Source organism: Chiloscyllium plagiosum, unplaced genomic scaffold, assembly GCF_037043375.1.
Source record: "Chiloscyllium plagiosum isolate Xiang-an unplaced genomic scaffold, Cpla_swu_hap1 HiC_scaffold_48, whole genome shotgun sequence".
Lineage (NCBI taxonomy): Eukaryota > Metazoa > Chordata > Chondrichthyes > Orectolobiformes > Hemiscylliidae > Chiloscyllium > Chiloscyllium plagiosum.
Window position 1 is genome coordinate 10,226,151 of NW_028270186.1, and position 18,691 is coordinate 10,244,841.

At 39.9% G+C, this 18,691-nt stretch overlaps 1 protein-coding gene across 3 annotated transcripts; it reads right to left on the bottom strand.

The window, feature by feature from the left end:
* Window positions 1-1,177: 1,177 nt before the first annotated feature.
* Window positions 1,178-17,876, bottom strand: ncaph (non-SMC condensin I complex, subunit H). 3 transcript variants are annotated; one of them, XM_043681336.2, is made up of 18 exons: window positions 17,807-17,876; window positions 16,754-16,977; window positions 16,423-16,510; window positions 12,801-12,893; window positions 10,612-10,732; window positions 10,194-10,327; window positions 9,478-9,667; window positions 8,314-8,402; window positions 7,847-8,055; window positions 7,452-7,600; window positions 6,923-7,023; window positions 5,963-6,085; window positions 5,141-5,248; window positions 4,897-5,049; window positions 3,659-3,772; window positions 2,749-2,837; window positions 1,782-1,857; window positions 1,178-1,583 (listed from the first exon to the last, which is right to left on the bottom strand). In XM_043681336.2, the coding sequence occupies exons 2-18, from the start codon at window positions 16,969-16,971 to the stop codon at window positions 1,524-1,526; spliced, it is 2,115 nt and encodes a 704-aa protein (XP_043537271.1). In that variant the 5' UTR covers window positions 16,972-16,977; window positions 17,807-17,876; the 3' UTR covers window positions 1,178-1,523. The 3 variants fall into 3 exon arrangements, with proteins under 3 accessions (XP_043537271.1, XP_043537272.1, XP_087840526.1); XM_043681337.2 differs by having other exon boundaries at window positions 17,720-17,822; XM_087984400.1 differs by lacking the exon at window positions 17,807-17,876 and having other exon boundaries at window positions 16,754-17,669.
* Between the last annotated feature and the right edge of the window lie 815 nt (window positions 17,877-18,691).

Below are 18,691 nucleotides of genomic sequence, written 5' to 3' on the forward strand. Positions count from 1 at the left end.
CAAGCACAGAATCCCTATAAATGTGGAAACAGGCCCTTCAGTCCAACAAGTCCACACAGACCCATTCCCTTATTTTTCTACATTTCCGCTGACTAATGCACTTAACACGACAGGCAATTTAGTATAGGCAATCCACCGAACCTGCATATCTTTGGATTATGGGAGGAAACGCACACAGACTCCACACAGACAATTGTCCAAGACTGGAATTGAACCTGGGTCAGTGGTGCTGTGAGGCTGCAGTGCTCACCACTGAACCACCGTGCCACCCCTTTGAAGTGAAGCAGAAAGGAAAATTTAAATTGACTAAAATAACTTATCGATTCTTATTCAGATATGCGATCTCTGATGCCTGGGCCAAGTGGAATGCAAAATTTATTTGCTAAAGACAACCACTGTATCATAAAAAACAAATACCCAACTACATACTACGTAAGATGGACTATGATTGTACTTGAAGGACGTTAAATTACCAATTTATCGACAGCAATGTGAACACAATCAGGTCATTTAAAAAGTTTTCCATTGGCTGGTAACAAAATGAAGAACTCATTGTTACTTTTCTTTCTCTTCTCTCCCTCTCTCTCCCCCTTCCCCACCCCATAATCAGAACAGGTCTTCCACACACCTCCATCCCCAAATCACCCACAATATATTTTCACCTATTATTCACCATCAATAAATTATCCACGTTTTGCAAATGATTGTACATAAAGCCCGTTCAGGGCAATGTAGGCCAGCAAAGGTGATGGGGAAGGAGCTTCATGACCAGGGAAAAATGCGCTGGTTAAGTGCACATAACAGGTGTAGAAGGCCCAGATTTGAACTCGTGAACCTTTCTTCCAATCCATCGACCTGGCAAAATGCTTCAAAGACACAAGTTCATATTCCACCACTACAGCTTAGCATGTTGATTTTGTGAAATAAATTTAAACGAAAACAATCTTGATCAGAAGAAAGCATAATTAAACTACTGCATTATTATGACTGCCTAAGTAATTCAATAATATCTTCAAGAAAAGGAAATACACTATCCTCCCACAGATTAGCTTACAAGATCCCAGAGTGGTTGTGAATGACTTCTCTCGAAAGCCACTTTAGTTGTTAATAAAGCAGTTCGAAACAATTATGATGGGCACCAAATACTGGTCTTGCCTGCAATGCCCCTACCTTGTCAACAAGTTAAAAAAATCTTTATTCCATTTTGTTTTACAAAAACAATGTCTAAAATATAAGTTTAAAATAGAAAAGAAAAATATCCATAGAAAAGTTCGCTCTGCAATATTCACAAGTGTATTAAATCATTTATCTTCAATGTAAAACCATAATTTCAAGACTGAAAACTTGTCCATTGATAGACTAAAAAGTTATTTATGCAAATGAAGGAGAAATTATGCCTCAGGAAAGCATCCATGGGGTCATGTAGCAGGCATGATCCAAGGTTCACTGTCTCAAGAAAAGATTTACAACTATGTACAGCTGATCCAACCTCTGTTTTACATGTATGTACAGTCAGAATGTCTTCAGATTCCTTGCCTGATGATAACATCAGATAAATCTTCCTTTCCCTCGATTGCAAGATTCTGTAAGATAATAAAACATTGATTTAAACTTGCATGCCACCATACAACCCAAGTGTGATCCAGTTCTCTGCTGCACAAGAATCTTGATGCTATTGTCTGTTGTCAGCAGGTTACAAGGGCAAACCTTGCAACTTAACTTGTAACTCATGTTGTTCCTTCACTCATGCACCCCTCAGTGAAATTGTGCCAGATACATACCTTTTCATTGGCTAAATGAAGCAAACAGGCAAATGCCATAGGAACAGACAGGTTCTTTGCCATTGTACTCGGTAATCTGTCAACACAAGAGAGTACAAATTAAACACAAGTCTGCATGGATATAATCAGAAGTGCAGTGACATTGGTATGATTGGATCAAGGTTCAGGACACATTTTTAATTTCACTAAGGCAGCTGGAGAAAATAAACTGCACAAACACATCTCTAATAAAAAAAAAAGTCTCTGCAATGACTATAAAAATCTTTAATTGTACCACTCCATCTCATGCACAAATGTGTCATGAAAGAAAAGGAAATCTTTTGCTTCCTTCATCTAATCTCAACTCCATGTGACGGCAAACTTGTTCATCCTGGCCTTCTTTTTGAAATGGCCTCGTGAGGCATTAAGTTTTAAAGCAGAGAAAAGTCAAGAGAGCAATTAAACTGAAGTGTTGACCTAAGCATTGGATTATTAAAAACAAGGCAGATCCTCCCAGATGACCCACCAAAAGTATGGGAAGTTTCAGTTTCCATCATGAGGAAGAACAAGGGCAGTCATTGCAAGAAACAGTCTGCAACTCAACCGCACTGCCCCCCCAAAAATACCCAATGCTGGCAAAACTCAAAGTCTGGCAGCATCATTGGAGAAAGAAATGGACTAAATGTTTTGAGTTGACTGTCCTCAGTTCTGAAACTTGAATTCTATTTCAGATATTCTTCAGGTTGTGCTTTTAAAATTATCAATTGGACCATTTGTGACTCAGAACTGAAGGAGAAAAGATTGCATGGTTCAGGACTTGAATGTAATTCTCTTTCAAGAACCAGTGTACATTCAGTCACATGCCTGGGATTTTTCTGTGCTGCAGTCATATATGGTTCTAATCAAGATTCAAAATGATCCTGGAGTGAATTGAGAAATGGCACATTTCCAACAGTTCACAAATCCATCCAAGGTAAAAGAAGCAAACCTTTCGAACAGATTCTTGGTGATGTTTGTGAAGCTTTGCTGTCCTTTCACCGTCATTACAGCGACTTGCAGCTCCTCAGTCACTCCATTCTGTTTAGTGAACAAGAGTCAACTTGTTTACGGTATCCTGCTCAATCTCAAATTAAGCTGTAACATTTGAAGCCAACAAAGTACTGTATCCCAGAAGCAGCATCATTATTTCAACAGAGTTACAATTTACAGGTGTTGCCAAACAAGTCAGCAGGGAACACATCCCTACTGATGTGGCACCTGTGCAGTCATTAGTCAGACAAACAGAACTTGTACCCAGAGGAGGAAATCACAGTTGCAGAGTCTCCAGATCTAAACACTGAGAACCTTGAACCAGATAGGTGCAGGGGTGTCAGGTCAGGAAACCAAAGGGAGGCTGCTGTGTTTGTGAGAGTTTTGTTAGATGGGACAGAATGTGTTTGGCGGATTAGAAAGGTGTATGGTAAGCATGAACAATCTCCCATGAGAGAGGACATTCCAACACATCATCTTTTCCTCAGGGAACCCAAGCAGGCTAATTTGCGACTTTTGTTCCTGCACTAGAATCTCAACCAGACTTCAAAATGGCACTTTAGTGGAAAGCAACCCTTTAGTGGCCATTTCAGGGCCTCAACTGGGCAAGCCACTCTTGGCCTTGCACACTCGCTCATCACCTGTTGCCAAGTTAAATTTCTGACAGGTCAGGAGAGGTGAGTAGATGATGAAAAGGACACCAGATATTTTAGGAGTATCTTAAGTTGGCCTTGAACCCACAACTAATGAATACTAATAATAGGGGCATATTTTAAAATATCCTTCAATCCATTGGGTGAGTTCATTGCAACTGACCAAGGATGCCCTGAAAGAAGCCATTTATTAATCCTCTTGAGTACACTCCTCACTTTTCCTTCCGTGATATTTTTGTTTTCAGTCAGGAGATCCCACATGTTCTGTTTCAGTCTTTTCACATCCATCTTTTTTGCTGTCTTTGAATAATTCAATAGGATTTTGTTGACCTGAAAATGAGTGTAATTTTCAGTTAGAATTTCAAAATTGCAAGATCCACCACATAATAAGGTGGAAAAAGCCATTGGCCTGAAGATCATGTAAACTGTCACTTTGTTGTTATGTAAAACTCTTTCCTGTCACAAACCTTGCAAAAAACTCTTTCCTGTCAAGTAAATATATGCCAGTTCTGCCAAAAACTTATCAATGGTTAATCCTTCACTACTTAGTACGAGCACACTCTGTGAAATGACATGAAGTGGATTGGCAGCAGCAAACCTCCCCAAGTAAAATCCTGTGACGATACTGTGCATTAAAGAGAGATTTGGTCTGTGTTGTTTCTCTTCGAGAGGTGTTGTCACAGTGCTGGAATGTCTGCTTTCGAAGCAGTGGGTAATCAGTTTTGAGGTCCCTGAAATTATTTTAAAAATTTAGATGAAAGAAGCATGAGTGGATGGAGTCAGGCTCACACAAATCCAGGATTTTTGTATTGCTTTCTTTGGGGTTTGGAGTTGGCATTTGAAGCTAATAGATACAGCCCTCTCTGCTGTGAGATTGTTTGTTCCTTTCTCCTGGACCATAAAGGATATGGCACATCAAGAAAATCTATTTTGCTGAATTTGCCTTGCCAAGAGTGTTTTTATGGGATGCTGCTATATTGGAACAGTTGGTGATTAGTAGTTGACATATCATTTTATTCAGTATTTCATTAGAGGTGAAGTTATGACAATTTTTTTGTTTGTAATATTAACTGTGGTGTAAGAGTAAATTGTATTTTGCTTAAAGTCACATAGTGGACCAATCAAATCATATCTGGAACACAGCACGTGCCACTTGCTTTTAAATAAAATAACATGTTAGGGTCGAGGCTATCTCCTTGATATACTTTTGAAGAGTTTGGTCTGGTCCATAACAGGCCTGGCAGAACCAGGTGCCAGCTGCAAAAAATTCTTCCAACCGTTAACAGTTGTGAGCCATCAACAAGAACTTTTGTCACTGTCACTAATATCCCACTGTAAAGGCTGCTGAAGCCTCAAGAACTCTGCTGAAATACAAAATAGCTCATCCCTACCCCAGCCTGAAATACACAGCAAAATAACTTGAGAGTCTTGATGAGAGGTTCTAAACCACTCACTTTCTGAGGCTCTGCCACTAAGTTTTCTCCTCCGTAGGTTGTGATGTTTAACCCCTTTCCATCCAGTTCCAAACCATTCTCATCTTGCTCCAATGCAGCATCAAAGGAATCATTTGCAGCCACAAACCCATCATGATCATCATCACTATCAGGCTGTACAAAAAAATAAGAAAAGGTAATCATGCAAAATAAAGGACGAGTTGACCAAAATTCTTCACAAGGAGCATGAGCAATAAACACAGACCTGTGTTCTAGGGCAGAAGTTTGATGTGTCGTTGGGATTATTGTAATCATAATCCGCAATTCCATCATCTTGATCCGTGCAAATATTTTCTTTCACAATCCGCTTTACCTGAAAATAATTTCGATAAAATCTTTCAAAAAGTGATGAAATCAAGGGAAGCCAACAATCAAAATTGGGACCCTTACTCAGAATTTGACCCTAGGATCTCAGCATCAATTTACATTTTTGGTCTTGAGAGGTTTGCTATCCATCAGTTATTGATGGTCTTCCCTCAGTTCAAGAAGAACCCTCTCTTATCAATCACTGTCAAACTGGTGAAGTAAAGGGACTTCTTCAATGGTTTAGCTAAGAGAAAGCAGAACTATTACATTCCATGCACGTCATGCTGATTCAAACCTGCAAGCACTTAATGGAGCAGTGTAAAGAAAGCTTCAGACAGAATCAGACAGAAACACACACACACACACACACACACACACACACACACTCTCATGTCATCCTTTTCACTCTTGGAATATTTTACCTCGCCAAAACCCTGGCAACTTCTGCCCTCACTTCTTTCTGCCACTAAACAGCATGAGACAATCATTCTTCCAGGTTCCACTCCAGTAAAACTGTGGGCTTGTTCAGAGAGGTACAGCTTATAAAGATAGGTGATCATGTGGGCAATTTTAAAACGGAGCCTAACTCCAATTAGTATCATCTTTTTGAAAACCTTTAAGGTGCATCAACTCATCCATTAATATAGTGTAATATAGCAGATTTTTTTGACTTGAATCATGTTTCATCAGTTTTCATTATTGGAAAATGTGCTCTAGTTACCGTGACACTAGGTTTAAGAAACAACCGGGTAATATTGTCTGGATCATAATGGAAATCTGTAGGTAGCGTTGTCAGCTTTCTACTGCGTCGATCTAATGCAGCTTTTGAAATTGTTGTGGCAGCCTGGAAAAAATATCAAAACAGTAATCATTTGGACACAGGACATCTTGTCTATCCAATACATCAAATGAGTTATAGCCAAAACAGTGAAAATACCTCATGCAAGGATTCTCTCTCCGTTCCATGAGACAAACCACAGCCCAGGAAATACACTGAATGTTTGTACACGTGTGCTGATATGTAGCAATGAGGCATAATTGGAGACAGTTTGTCTTGGATGTACCTCTCTCCATCGCCTCTTATGTCCCTTCACCATGTGTGACTCATTTGTGAAAATGCATTATTCGCTTCAGGTGATTGCACTATTGCACATGCATGTATATTAATGACCTGTAGTTTTAATGCAGCATATTAACAATTTCTGTTCAGGAATTGAGAGGGAATGCTAACCATTGCCATATCTCTCATATATAATGCAATACCACTGCCAGTGTTGCAAAGTAGTCGTCAATATTTCTGTCATTTCTCAATATTATACCTCTCAAACATTCTTACAACATCTATCAATTCTGTTCTTGGATTCTATCAACTATTTTTAAAAGCCAGAGTCATCATGTCACAAAAGACAACCATTCAGCCAGTGTCGCTGCTTGGTCTTTACAAAGCAATGCTGACAGTCACATTCACAGTTGTGTTCCAACAGCCCTACTCTTCATTAAACCATGTCCAGTAAATCACAAGTCTGGAACTTAGAAACATCCTTAGACGTTGCTTCCCCCGAAACATTTGTAAAGTTAAGCTTTATTACTGGTTTCCTGATTTCGATTTAAACTGGATCGGTAAATTTAAGTAAAAAATTATTGTCCCCTGTTCTAAATGCTTTAATCTTGTTATACTAACCCTGGTCTCTCTGAATTGAATCTCAAAATTGATATCTTCATTGAAGTCAATTTCAAATATTTTCTTAGCTTGCTTTTTCTTATTTTGATTAGCAATTGGTTCTGCCAGAAACAAAAAAAGACAAATTATTGAAGGTGCATTGAATAACTTAACATTGATTCAACAAGTGCAGATCATATTTTTAACACCAGTGCTATTTTGCATACAGTACTCAGTTACATCTTGTGCATGCATTAACTTCAGCCAATTTAGGAGTAGTTAGTTTAGAAGCTTCATTAAATCAATGGACTTTTTGTGCATTATGGAATTAAATTTTCCAATAAAAATGAATATATTGAAGAGTGACACAGAAATCAACCACTGAGTTCTTTAACCTTCCCCATCATTTGCTAAGTGTCGGGCTGATCCAATTACTGAAAAAAGATTAGGGAATTAATTTCAAATATTTATTTAACCACAGTGAAACAAAAATGCTTAAACTTCAGCATCTCTGGCAAGGAATTCAGCCATGTACATCAACTACACCCACCTTTTTGTTGAGGTCTGAAACGCCAGTGATTAGGACCTGCCCACATCTTCATGATTCTGGGGCTGAAGTAGGAATATTCCCCTGGGTGATTTGACAGCTGGACACAGAGGCTGTTGAAATCCACATCTGACAGAGGAATGGTTTCTTTACTATGAAAGAGATTAAGTATGTTAATCAACTATTTTCAACTCAGACCAAAAGACGTTTGGTCCCAAGTGGTACTGCTCCTACTCAGATCTCAAAATAACATGGATTAGCTCTTTCAGCGACCCTGTTAGTTTTCCTTCAAGAGTTTACTCAATTTATATACAATAAATTTTGATATGTACTGCTTGTGCTTTACTAATTGCTGTGACTGATCAATGTTTCTCGAGCTTACAAATCACCCTTCTTACCAGCCTTGACCATTTGCTATGATGGAGGATTCTTGCTGGTTCTCAAAATCCTGGTGCATCAGATCTCCAGCATCATCACAAAGATCTCCATCAAAGTCATCCACCACAGGGTCATGGCTTCCCAGCTGACCATGCGCAAATTCTGGCTCTGCATTCATATCGAATAAGTGGTCACTTTTCTTGAATTTTTCCATTATTAAAGAAACAGCCTGAGGAGGAGAAGAAGAAATTGCGTACTTTTGGCTGTGCACTTACTCACAAGAATATCAATCGACTCTATATAGTTGATTATGATCAACCTTAATGATTTGGAGTTCAAAATAAACACAGCAGTACACCACCTGCAGCATGAAACAAAAACAACCTGCAAGCTAAGGAATGTGCACACACAAAGTTTAGCCATTTTATTTTGCTGAAAACATTGAAGGCATTGTCACTGTTTAATCAGTGATGGACTTCTCCTGTACCTGATTATGAGCCTCACTGTCCCAATTTGTAAACTGAAAATCTTCTAATGAAGGACAGATCTTCTTGTCATCCAAAGACTGCTGAAGGCCTGTTAGAAGTTAATGCAAACAAGAAATAAATTGAGAACGATGTATAGTTAAGCACAATAGACACAATGCTGAGGGGCCAGCATTAAAGCTGACGTAATAAACATCAAAACATAGTCATAATTGTTGAGATCATACAAAAGGACAAAGCCAGTAAATTATTGTAACTGGATTTATTCTAGTGCCGTTTACTCAGCTGATCTCATAATGTCTCCTGTAAAATTAGTGACAATGCACCTGAACCAACTCTGTGGCACATGTTGCAAGGTGATATGCACCAAGCTGCGCAGGACTGCAATGAGTTGCATTTCAGCATGAAGCTGAAGCCAGATTGTTCCAACACAAAGCAAGGTTCTCAGTGTAAACGATGGCAACTGCAAGCTAAAACAAAAGGGATGCTTTTGAGGAACAAGTCAAGTATAAACCGAACTGGCCCTCTTGGAATTGATAACCGATTCACATGTCTTGTCCAGGTCCCTGCAGGAAGAATGCCACTTGGAATGAATGTCACAAGATCTTTTAAAATATGGGCTGTATGCCAGATCAGGAAAGCAAAAATGAAGAGAATAAGATCATCTGTTGACAAAGGTTATCAACAGAGAGATGCATAATGACCGTCCAATAGGCACCAAAACTTTCAGGGCAAAAGTGAGTACTGCAGATTAGAGCCAAGAGTGTGGTGTTGAAAAAGCACAGCAAGTCAGGCAGCATCAAGGAGCAGGAAAATCGATGTTTCGGGCAAAAGCCCTTCCTGATAAACATAAACTTTCCTGCACCGCGGGTGCTGTCTGACCTCCTGTGCATTAGCAACACTTAAAAGTTCACTTCATTTTATTAGTCACATTGACAATCACAGTCTACCAACTAAACAAAGTGCCATGAAGAAAACAAATACTTTTGCTGTTCTACTTCGAAGCAGCAGTGTGACTATTGTGTCAATGATGAGAGAATACAACCACACACAATGGATCTCCCTTCAGTGAGGAGGAGAAAAAGATATGGAAATGAATAGTTTGTGACACCAAACTTATGGTCACAGAAATGTTACCATGCCATATCATTTTTTAAAAAACTTGCCTCCAAGGTCAGATATCTCCACTTGGTCAATGGGCAGCAACTCTGGTGGAGGACCAGTATCGATAAGTTTGGCATCGGAATCAAATAGCAGCTCAGCAGTGTGTCCATAGGTCTGCAGATTAACCATGAAAACCCCCACCGCACTGCATTCATCAAACAATGAAGCAGCCTTCTGGAACATTGGATCAATCTGCAAAATACAAGGTGTTCATTAAACTTAATTGGCATTTCGATTTTTTATTTGACTTCTTTAGACAAAGATGTTTTTGTCTTCTTTTCTTCATTTATATTTTACTAAAATATTAGAAAATGCAAGTTGCTTTTCATTCTTCACCTCATCAAGGTCATAAAGAAAATTTATCCATTTTTAATATAATTCGGACTCAAATGATTTCATGGACCGTGGACCACAGAATTCAGTAAAACAATACAAGACAAGGAAATGAACCTATTCAATTTCTTGATACATAATATTACAGCTCAAAGTTAATGCAAATATATGAAAGCATGCTTTCTGTTCCAGATTAACGTTCAGGTGATATTTGTGACATGGTTCAATGTTTGGAGTCAAATCAGACAGGGTTCAGCATAGTCAAAATTCCATTGGGCAGCCTGTTGACCCTTTCCACTTAAAGCAATTCCTTAATGAATCAGAGAGATTTGTGGGATCTGTTGAATGTCTTGGCCACCTACATTAAAAAACAAATTAATCTCACCTCAAACTTCATGTCACTGACTCCATACGTGATGTTGCTCAAGTTCTGCTCAATGGTTTTGTAAGAGTGCTTCCTTTTGTTTTGCTTCTGAGGGCCTTTTGAATTTTGGCCTTCAGAAGACTCAGGGTTTACCTCTATACACAGAAAAAGCAGAAACATAAAAAGCTAGAATGCACAGATGGATGATATCATTTACATCAAGGAAGCCTGAACACTTCCCAATTCTCTAATCTAAACATATTCTTTTATATCTTGAAACGGGGCTTAAAAGAAACCGTATTTCTCAATAAGATAGGATTGGTCTCTCATTTTCTCACGATTGCACAAATGATATCATGATGGAACAAAATTTTAATGAATACTAAAGCTACGTTTTCCTTTCAAAATAGGTTCAAGATGTACATTTGTCCTTACTCACCAGTTCCTGGCTCTTCAGTGTTTTTTCCAAGGCCCCCCAGGATTCTGAACACATCCGAATGTACTGCATCCACTCTCACAGCATAGATCTTCGTACTGGCATCCAAGGTGCCAGCTGCCATCTTCGATCAATAGTCAATACACCAGGTTAATAAATTGGTCTCATACACGCAGGTTACAAATTAAATTATTCAAAGTATATTTGCTGTTCACAATGTCCTCTGCTTTGTATTGGAGATCCAATGTAGACTGGATGAACCCATTTGTAGTACCTCCATGCAGAGACCACCACCATCACCTGTCCTCGCCTCCCACTACCCCATCCACCAACAGACAGCTTCATGTTCCATGTAATTTTAATTCTGTACCTTGATACTACTCTGCCTTTTTGACTGATGATAAATTACTGTGCTCCTTTGAACCTGAGCCTAAGTTGAAAGAACACCATGTCATTTTTCGTCCTAGCATGAAACATCCTTCTCGACTCAATATTGAGTTCAGGAGGATCCAAGATCTCATAGAAAAGACATTCAAGGGAGCAAGGATCATAACATGACAGAATTCCACATTTAGTTTGGAGAAGACAAGAGTGGATTTCAACTGACACAAAGGCAACAGAGAGCATGAAAGCCAAGTTCACTACAGTGATCAACAAATGAAGTTAAGGGATGAGTCAATTGAGTGCAGTGGCAAACATTTAAAGGATTTTCCAAAATATGAAAAAAAAATGTTCCAGTGCCAAAATTAAGTTCAAAGCCAAGGATAAGGAGAAAGGTTAAAGATACTAACAAACTTCAAGAAAAAGCATATAATTGTGCAAAAAGAGGAGACAGGTCAGAGGATTGAACTATTTTTACATTCTGTCCAAAGTTTTAAAAAAATTAATAAGCACAGAAAGATTATCTGCAAGATAAGGCCAGCAAGTTATACAGGAACACAAGGCAAAAGTTTAAGAGAATCAAGTTCAACATCCACACTGGAATACAAATAAGAAAAATCAAAGGAGTTGCCCCTCTGCATCTTGGCCTTGGACCAGAACCATTAAAGATGAAACAAAGTGCGGGTACTTCAAGCATACACAACCAGCGGTTAGAATTCAATGAATACTTGCATGATTCCAATGATCTTCAATACGTTTCTGAGTAATAACTATGAAGATGTTCTAAATTTGCTAAAACACTCACATCAACACACTGCGCACATTGGCAAAGGTCTTCTTTGAGCAATTGTCTTTGCATTGCGAAGAGATCAATGTTCTACTATCAGCAAAGGTGACTTTATCAACCAACATTTCATACCTAGTGGATGATTTCACATCACCTGCTTCTCACTTCCAGAGTTTTTGTTTGCAGAACCCAAGTACATCAGAGTTTTGGAGAACTATCTACGGCCTGAACTTGTCGCCAGAAGATGACATATTCAATAACCCACAGACCTAGCATGGACAGAAACCTTTGTTGGATCGCCCTGGAGGGACACAGGAATAGTTGTCGGCCATTCAGCCCACTTAATCTGCTCAGCCTTGAATACAATAATGGCTAGTAAAACACTTGAATGCCTTTTATCAACACTGTCCGTCTAACCTTTTACGCCAATCAAATTTGGAGACACATAGTCACTGGGAAAAAAGGCAGGAATCATGCAGAATAAACTAAAATTCATATAAGTTGTGCATGGTGTTGCAATCAAGAGCTATCCCTACTCACTGGTTTAAGACACGAGGTTCCAAGATTTGCCAACCGAGGTATTTAGAATGGATAATACCACAGAATACAACTTGGGCCCTTATTCTTTACATTTGCAGTAGAAACAAAATGAATAAGATGCGTCACGAACAACAACTAGAATTAATAGAAGTCGCTCAAGTCACATCGTGAAGTCACATAAGTCTGAAAGGTTAGTTCGATCTTTTGACTGAATCACACGAGAGACATTACAATCGTTCCTGCTGTAATACACGTTTCCTCAATGGGAATTGGCTATAATGCAATTGAAGAATTTAGACCATTATTTGTACAGCGCGAACTTTCCTTCACTGTATTGGCTATAACGCAATTCCAGTCCCATTGTTTTAAATGGTGCTTCGATTATGTGATTTTCTTATAACACGGGAATCACACAGGAACGCAACTATTGCATTATATCAGAACAGACTGTACAATAAAGTAAGATGTCAAAAGTCTTTCTGACCTTGAAGTTAGTGAGTTCAGATTCCTTCTCCTTGAGGAGGTCAGCCATGTAATCAATCAAATGAAGACCAAATGCATTCTTTGTGGTGATTTTCTATGAAAGTCACAGAATAAAGAGTGCAATTAGATTATATTGCAACAAATTCAAGTCTGTTGCAGCTAAGTTTTGATGTTCAGAGTACAAGCCACTTCCTTCATTGGTCCAAATTTCTCCTTGCAACCTGACTCCCATTTACTCATACTCATGAAATTGTGACATCCAGGGATCTGGTAGTGTAACTCAAGAGTGATCTGATAAAAATTCCATGTCATGTACAGTCCTTACGTCTTTCCTCACAGAGACTCAGATGAACACTCTACAAAACTAGTTGCCGCTTGATGAGTGCAAGGGTCGGTGTTGGGTCCACTGCTGTTCATTTTTATAAACGACCCGGATGAGGGCGTGGAAATGTGGGTTAGTAAATTTGCAGACGACACTAAGGTCAGTTGTGTTGTGGATAGTGACGAAGGATGTTGTAGGTTACAGAGAGACAGATAAGCTGCAGAGCTGGGCTGAAAGGTGGCAAATGGAGTTTAGTGCGGACAAATGTGAGGTGATTCACTTTGATCGGAGTAACCAGAATGCAAAGTACTGGGCTAATGGTAAGATTCTTGGTAGTGTAGATGAGCAGAGAGATCTCGGTGTCCTTGAAAGTTGCCACCCAGGTTGACAGGGTTATTAAGAAGGCATACAGTGTTTTAGCTTTTATTAATAGACGGATCGAGTTCTGGAACCATGAGGTTATGCTACAGCTGTACAAAGCTCTGGTACGGCCGCACTTGGAGTATTGTGTGCAGTTCTAGTCACCGCATTATAAGAAAGATGTGGAAGCTTTGGAAAGGGTGCAGAGGAGATTTACTAGGATGTTGCCTGGTATGGAGGGAAGGTCTTACGAGGAAAGGCTGAGGGACTTGAGGCTGTTTTCGTTGGAGAGAAGGTTGAGAGGTGACTTAATAGAGACATATAAGATAATCAGAGGGTTAGATAGGGTGGACAGGGAGAGCCTTTTTCCAAGAATGGTGACAGTGAGCACGAGGGGGCATAGCTTTAAAGTGAGGGGTGATAGATATAGGACAGATGTCAGAGGTAGTAAGGGTATGAAATACTGTGCCTGCAATGGTAGTAGATTCACCAACTTTAAGTACATTTAAGTCGTCATTGGACAAGCAGATGGACGTACATGGAATAGTGTAGGTTAGATAGGCTTCACGTTGGTATGACAGGTCGGCGCAACATCGAGGGCCGAAGGGCCTGTATGGCGCTCTAATGTTCTATGTACTACTTTTGCAATGAACATACGTATCAGCATTTTAACTATTATTAGTTTCTCATCCCACAAATCAAGTTTGATATTTTTTCTTGACGGATCCATGATCTACCACAGGTACTTCAAGAAGCAACGAGAAACTTTCATGAAAGAAAACACATTTGAAAACAACTAATCCTTTCAGTGGAGAAATGGCCAAAAAAGTTCAAAACCAGAACATGAATTTTATCCAAACAATGGTCAACAAAATGAACTATACTGATTACTTTTGCATCGGAAGAAATGTCACAGAAGACCAACATGGCACACAAAAAAAATCCAGAAATAAACAGCACGACATCGGGTTTAAACCTAAAACCCATCTACCATTTCTCAGGTGCTGACAGACCTTTTATGTATTCCCAACCCTTTCTTTATAGTTCATGTTGTAAAAGCAATTTCCAGTTTTTAAGTTAAATGTCCAGTTAAATTGTCTGAATTCCTTCATTGCGAAAGGATCCATGTTTAGCAAAACAGACACCTTCTGTCTTTATTATATAAAAGATGAAAATAGATCAATTTCAGTCTAGAAAACAAAATAACCAGCAAAATAAAGTTTCAATCTATTCCCTTCACAGTGATTCAAATCATTACCCCTCCCTACCAAAACATGAAATTTCATGTCACTGATTTCCCACAGTTCTTTTCTATCTGTACTAAGTCTGCTCAAGTAAAAGCTCTCAATCTAAGAACATTGATTTTCTCAGCTTTTTAATAATCTGAACATTTCTAACCAAATACACGCAGTCAAGAAGGTGCATAAACTATACTTTTCAATTGCGGTACATGTGCCAAAACCATTCTAGTCTTTTTCTTGAAGAGGACATACATTTGTTTTGGATCCCATCAGGTTTCATCCAAATCATGCAAAAACGTTTGACTCTGGATTTTCTAAACTCATATGAACCCTGAGCCAAAACAACAATGTGCTCCTCAATGTTTATTTCACTTGTCACAACTATCTTATAAAAACACATCTTCCATTGACCGTCTGACACATCCTGGATGAGGTCCTAATTCCAGAATTATGGCCCGACCGAGTGCTTGTTTTTAAATCCTTTAAGAAAAAAATCACCACCTCATATGCCAATACTTCAAAATTAAAATTCTAAAAATGATACATATTTAACACTTTACATGAAGATTGGTAAATGCAGTCTTGGGATTCACATCTTAGAATACAACACATGATCAGAATGTTGTTAGCAGAAATAGTGACCCTTTCAAAAGTGATTCAACAAGCTCAGTGTGATTACTATCTTAATCAAACCAGACTAGAAGCAAAAGTAGGCCATGCAGCCCATCAAGTCTCTTCTGCCAATGAGATCAGCGTTTATCTAATTATCTTCAACTGCACTTTACTGCCTTATCTCCACAACCCTTCATTCCCCAACTGACTAAAATCTGTCGATCAAAGCCTTGAATATACTCAATAAATCAATATCAACAGCAGTGCCACAGGAAAGAATTCCACAGTTATTCCCCTCCGAGAGAAGAAACTTCTGCTCAACTGTCTTATATGTGCAATCCTTTATTTAAAGATTATGCTTTCTGGTCCAAGACTCTCACACAAAGCCAAAAGTTTACCTCTCCAAATGTACTCTCTGTATTCCCAAATAATCTTGTATGTTCCTGAATTTCACTGAGTACAAACCCGACTGGCTCGATCTCTCCTCATCCCTGTCTATATGGTACTCGTTAAGTGAATCTTCTCTGGATTGCCTCCAATGCCAGTATGTCTTTCCTGACATAAGAGGCGCAAAAATGTTCACAATATTCCAGTTGCGGTCTGACTCTTGCCTTGTAGACTTCAGCAATATCTTCCTACTTTTCTACTCCATTCCCTTTGAAATAAAGAAGGCCAAATTTCCATGAAACCATTCTGGTGCTGTCTGATCATAACATGCATTTCTAAACACACTGCTATTACTGCCTTTATAATGGACTCTGATACTTCTCAATAACATTTGTTAAGTTAACTGGCCTCAAGCTATCTACTTTTTTGTCTCCGTCCCTTCTTCAATAATGGTACTAGGTTGGCAGTTTTCTAATCCTCTGACACTTTTCCACAATCAAAGGATTCGTCGAAGATAACTCCCAATGCATCCACTATCTCTGTAGCTACTTACTTCAATATCCAAGGATGCATCCCATCAGTCCATATTTGACAAAAGTGTACAAGAAGCCTATTTCCTTTCCAATTTTAAACAAGTTTAACATTGTGAAGAAAAAACTGGATCAATTATGAAGTCAGAACAATGGTCAACATCCACTTACATTTTCAGAACATAGTTTGATGCAGGTAGAATAGTGTTCAGATATCTGATTATTTGACAGCTTGGGTTCAAAGGATTGTGGAGTCCCCCTGCAACAATGAATGACAGTCAGAATGAATTGTCACAAGGTCAAAAGCTACTCGCTCCCAGCTCAGGATCCAAACAAACCTTGAATCAAGAATTTTGACACATCGCAAGAGAAGGAACCTGTAATGGGAATTAGGAAGGGTCTTGCAGAACACTGTGGGTTCAGGACCAAGCAAAAAAAATGTTCACTCAGGAGCAATGATACATAAATACATGCTGGAATGAAACAGTGCAATGAGATGTACCTTGACACTGGGGACATCAAAGGGCTTTCTGTGCCACTTAATTGCAAATCTGTCACTTTTGAGCGTCTTCTCTCCCTCCTTTCACGTTCATCGTCATTTGCTGCAACATCCATTTTTGCAGAGGTCTTAAGACTCTGAACAGCCTGTCGCTTTGTCGCTGGAGAAATAAACTTGTGGTCAGTAGACCCTACTCGAGACACTGAAGTTGAATAATCCATTTTGCCCTGTGAGAAACAAGTACAACATAAGAACACAAGGCAAAGTTTCACACTCAATCACCATGTGAATGGTAACTCAGCACATCGGTGCCATTACAGTGGAGGTTTTGGATCGACTTTTTGTTATGATTTTCATTTATCTTCACGACTTCGACACTGGCAAGCATCTCTTGAAGTACAAGTGGTGTCAACGAACCTCGGACACCAAGAAATGCAATTGGTTATGGCAACCGGAAACAAGTGAGATCCTTGACAACAAAAACAGAAATTGCTGGAAAAGCTCAGCAGGGAGAGAGAAAGCAGCATTATGGTTTCGAGTCCGGTCGCCCTTCTTCAGAACTGCTAACTGTGCTGAAGAAGGTTCACTTAATTCGCAACTTTGCTTTCTCTCTGCAGATGCTGGCACGCCTGTTGAGTTTCTGCAGCAATTTCTGCTTCTGGTTCAGCTTCCCAGCCACCCGCAATTTGCACTTTTACTATACGACACGTCGGGCGACTTGTTTCAATCACGCTCAGCGGGATTGAATTTCGACCATCCCGGCCTTGCTCAGCCTACATCGACCGACCACTCGCACGATCCGCCCGGTGTTGGGTGCAAACATTCACACCCGATGCGGATCGACGACATTCGCCTCAGTTTTTCTGACGGATGGAGGCCTAGTTTTATCCGCCCGCTCAAATCCAAGAAGCGAACAATGAAAGAAACCCAATCTGCAGCTCTCCGCACATCGTCCGGGCCCGCACCGACCTGAACAATGTGTATGCCTGGTTATTTTTACCCCCCCGCCAACGGCGTTGTATTCCACCCGAAGGCCGGGGTCTCGCTCGGTTTTACCGTTACTGCGATCCGGATTTAAAAATTCCCGCGGCTCGACAGTGCGCACGCGCGGCTCTCCATCCCCGGGGGGAGGGGAGGGGATGCGGCGGAGCGGCCCATCGCTCCGCGCACGCGCAATCCTCCAGCGCACGCCCCACCTCCCCCGCAGGGGGTGGTGCGCAGTAGCTGCCTCTGCGGCAAGAAGCAGGTTGTCGGGAAAACTGACAGAAATTGGCAGTCAAATACCGAACATTCCCTCTGCTTCAACTTCCCCCGACGTTCAGAGTGTCCGCCTGCTGACCATTCCTGTGAAAGAGAGAGAGAGAGGCCATTCGCCCCCTCTTTATCCGTCCGCCTGAGACCCCACATGACAAAAAGTCCAGTTGTTCCTTCACTGGTTCCAGAGGTTTCTTTCTCCAGTGGAAAAACAATACTCCACTGCCCCATCTGAGAAGCCAAGCCATGGATCGAGTACCCTGTGTGAGAAGACGTTCCGGCCAGCAACCCGAAACTTGCTGACACCAGTATGAACGTGTGCTGCACACGACAAAAGGTTCGTACACAAATTGGGAATTCTCTTTTTCAAAACGCTGTGGATCCTGGGACAACTGGAGCTCTCCAGATCAAGAGATGTTGTTTGGCAAATGCACCTTTGGATATGGAGCAAAGATGGGAAAGTATACAGTATTGAGATGTGGATTTAGCTATGATTTTATTGATTGGTATAACAGACTTATACTTCCAATGTTGCTTGGTTTTTATATGTCCTTTTATAAATCAGACTGTTGAGACGACTGTTCAGTTTGCAGCTCTTCTTTGCACTTACCTTAGAATGCTTCTGTCATGTTTGTATTGTATTGTTTTGTATTGACCACAATAACAAAAATGATAAATGATAAAAAA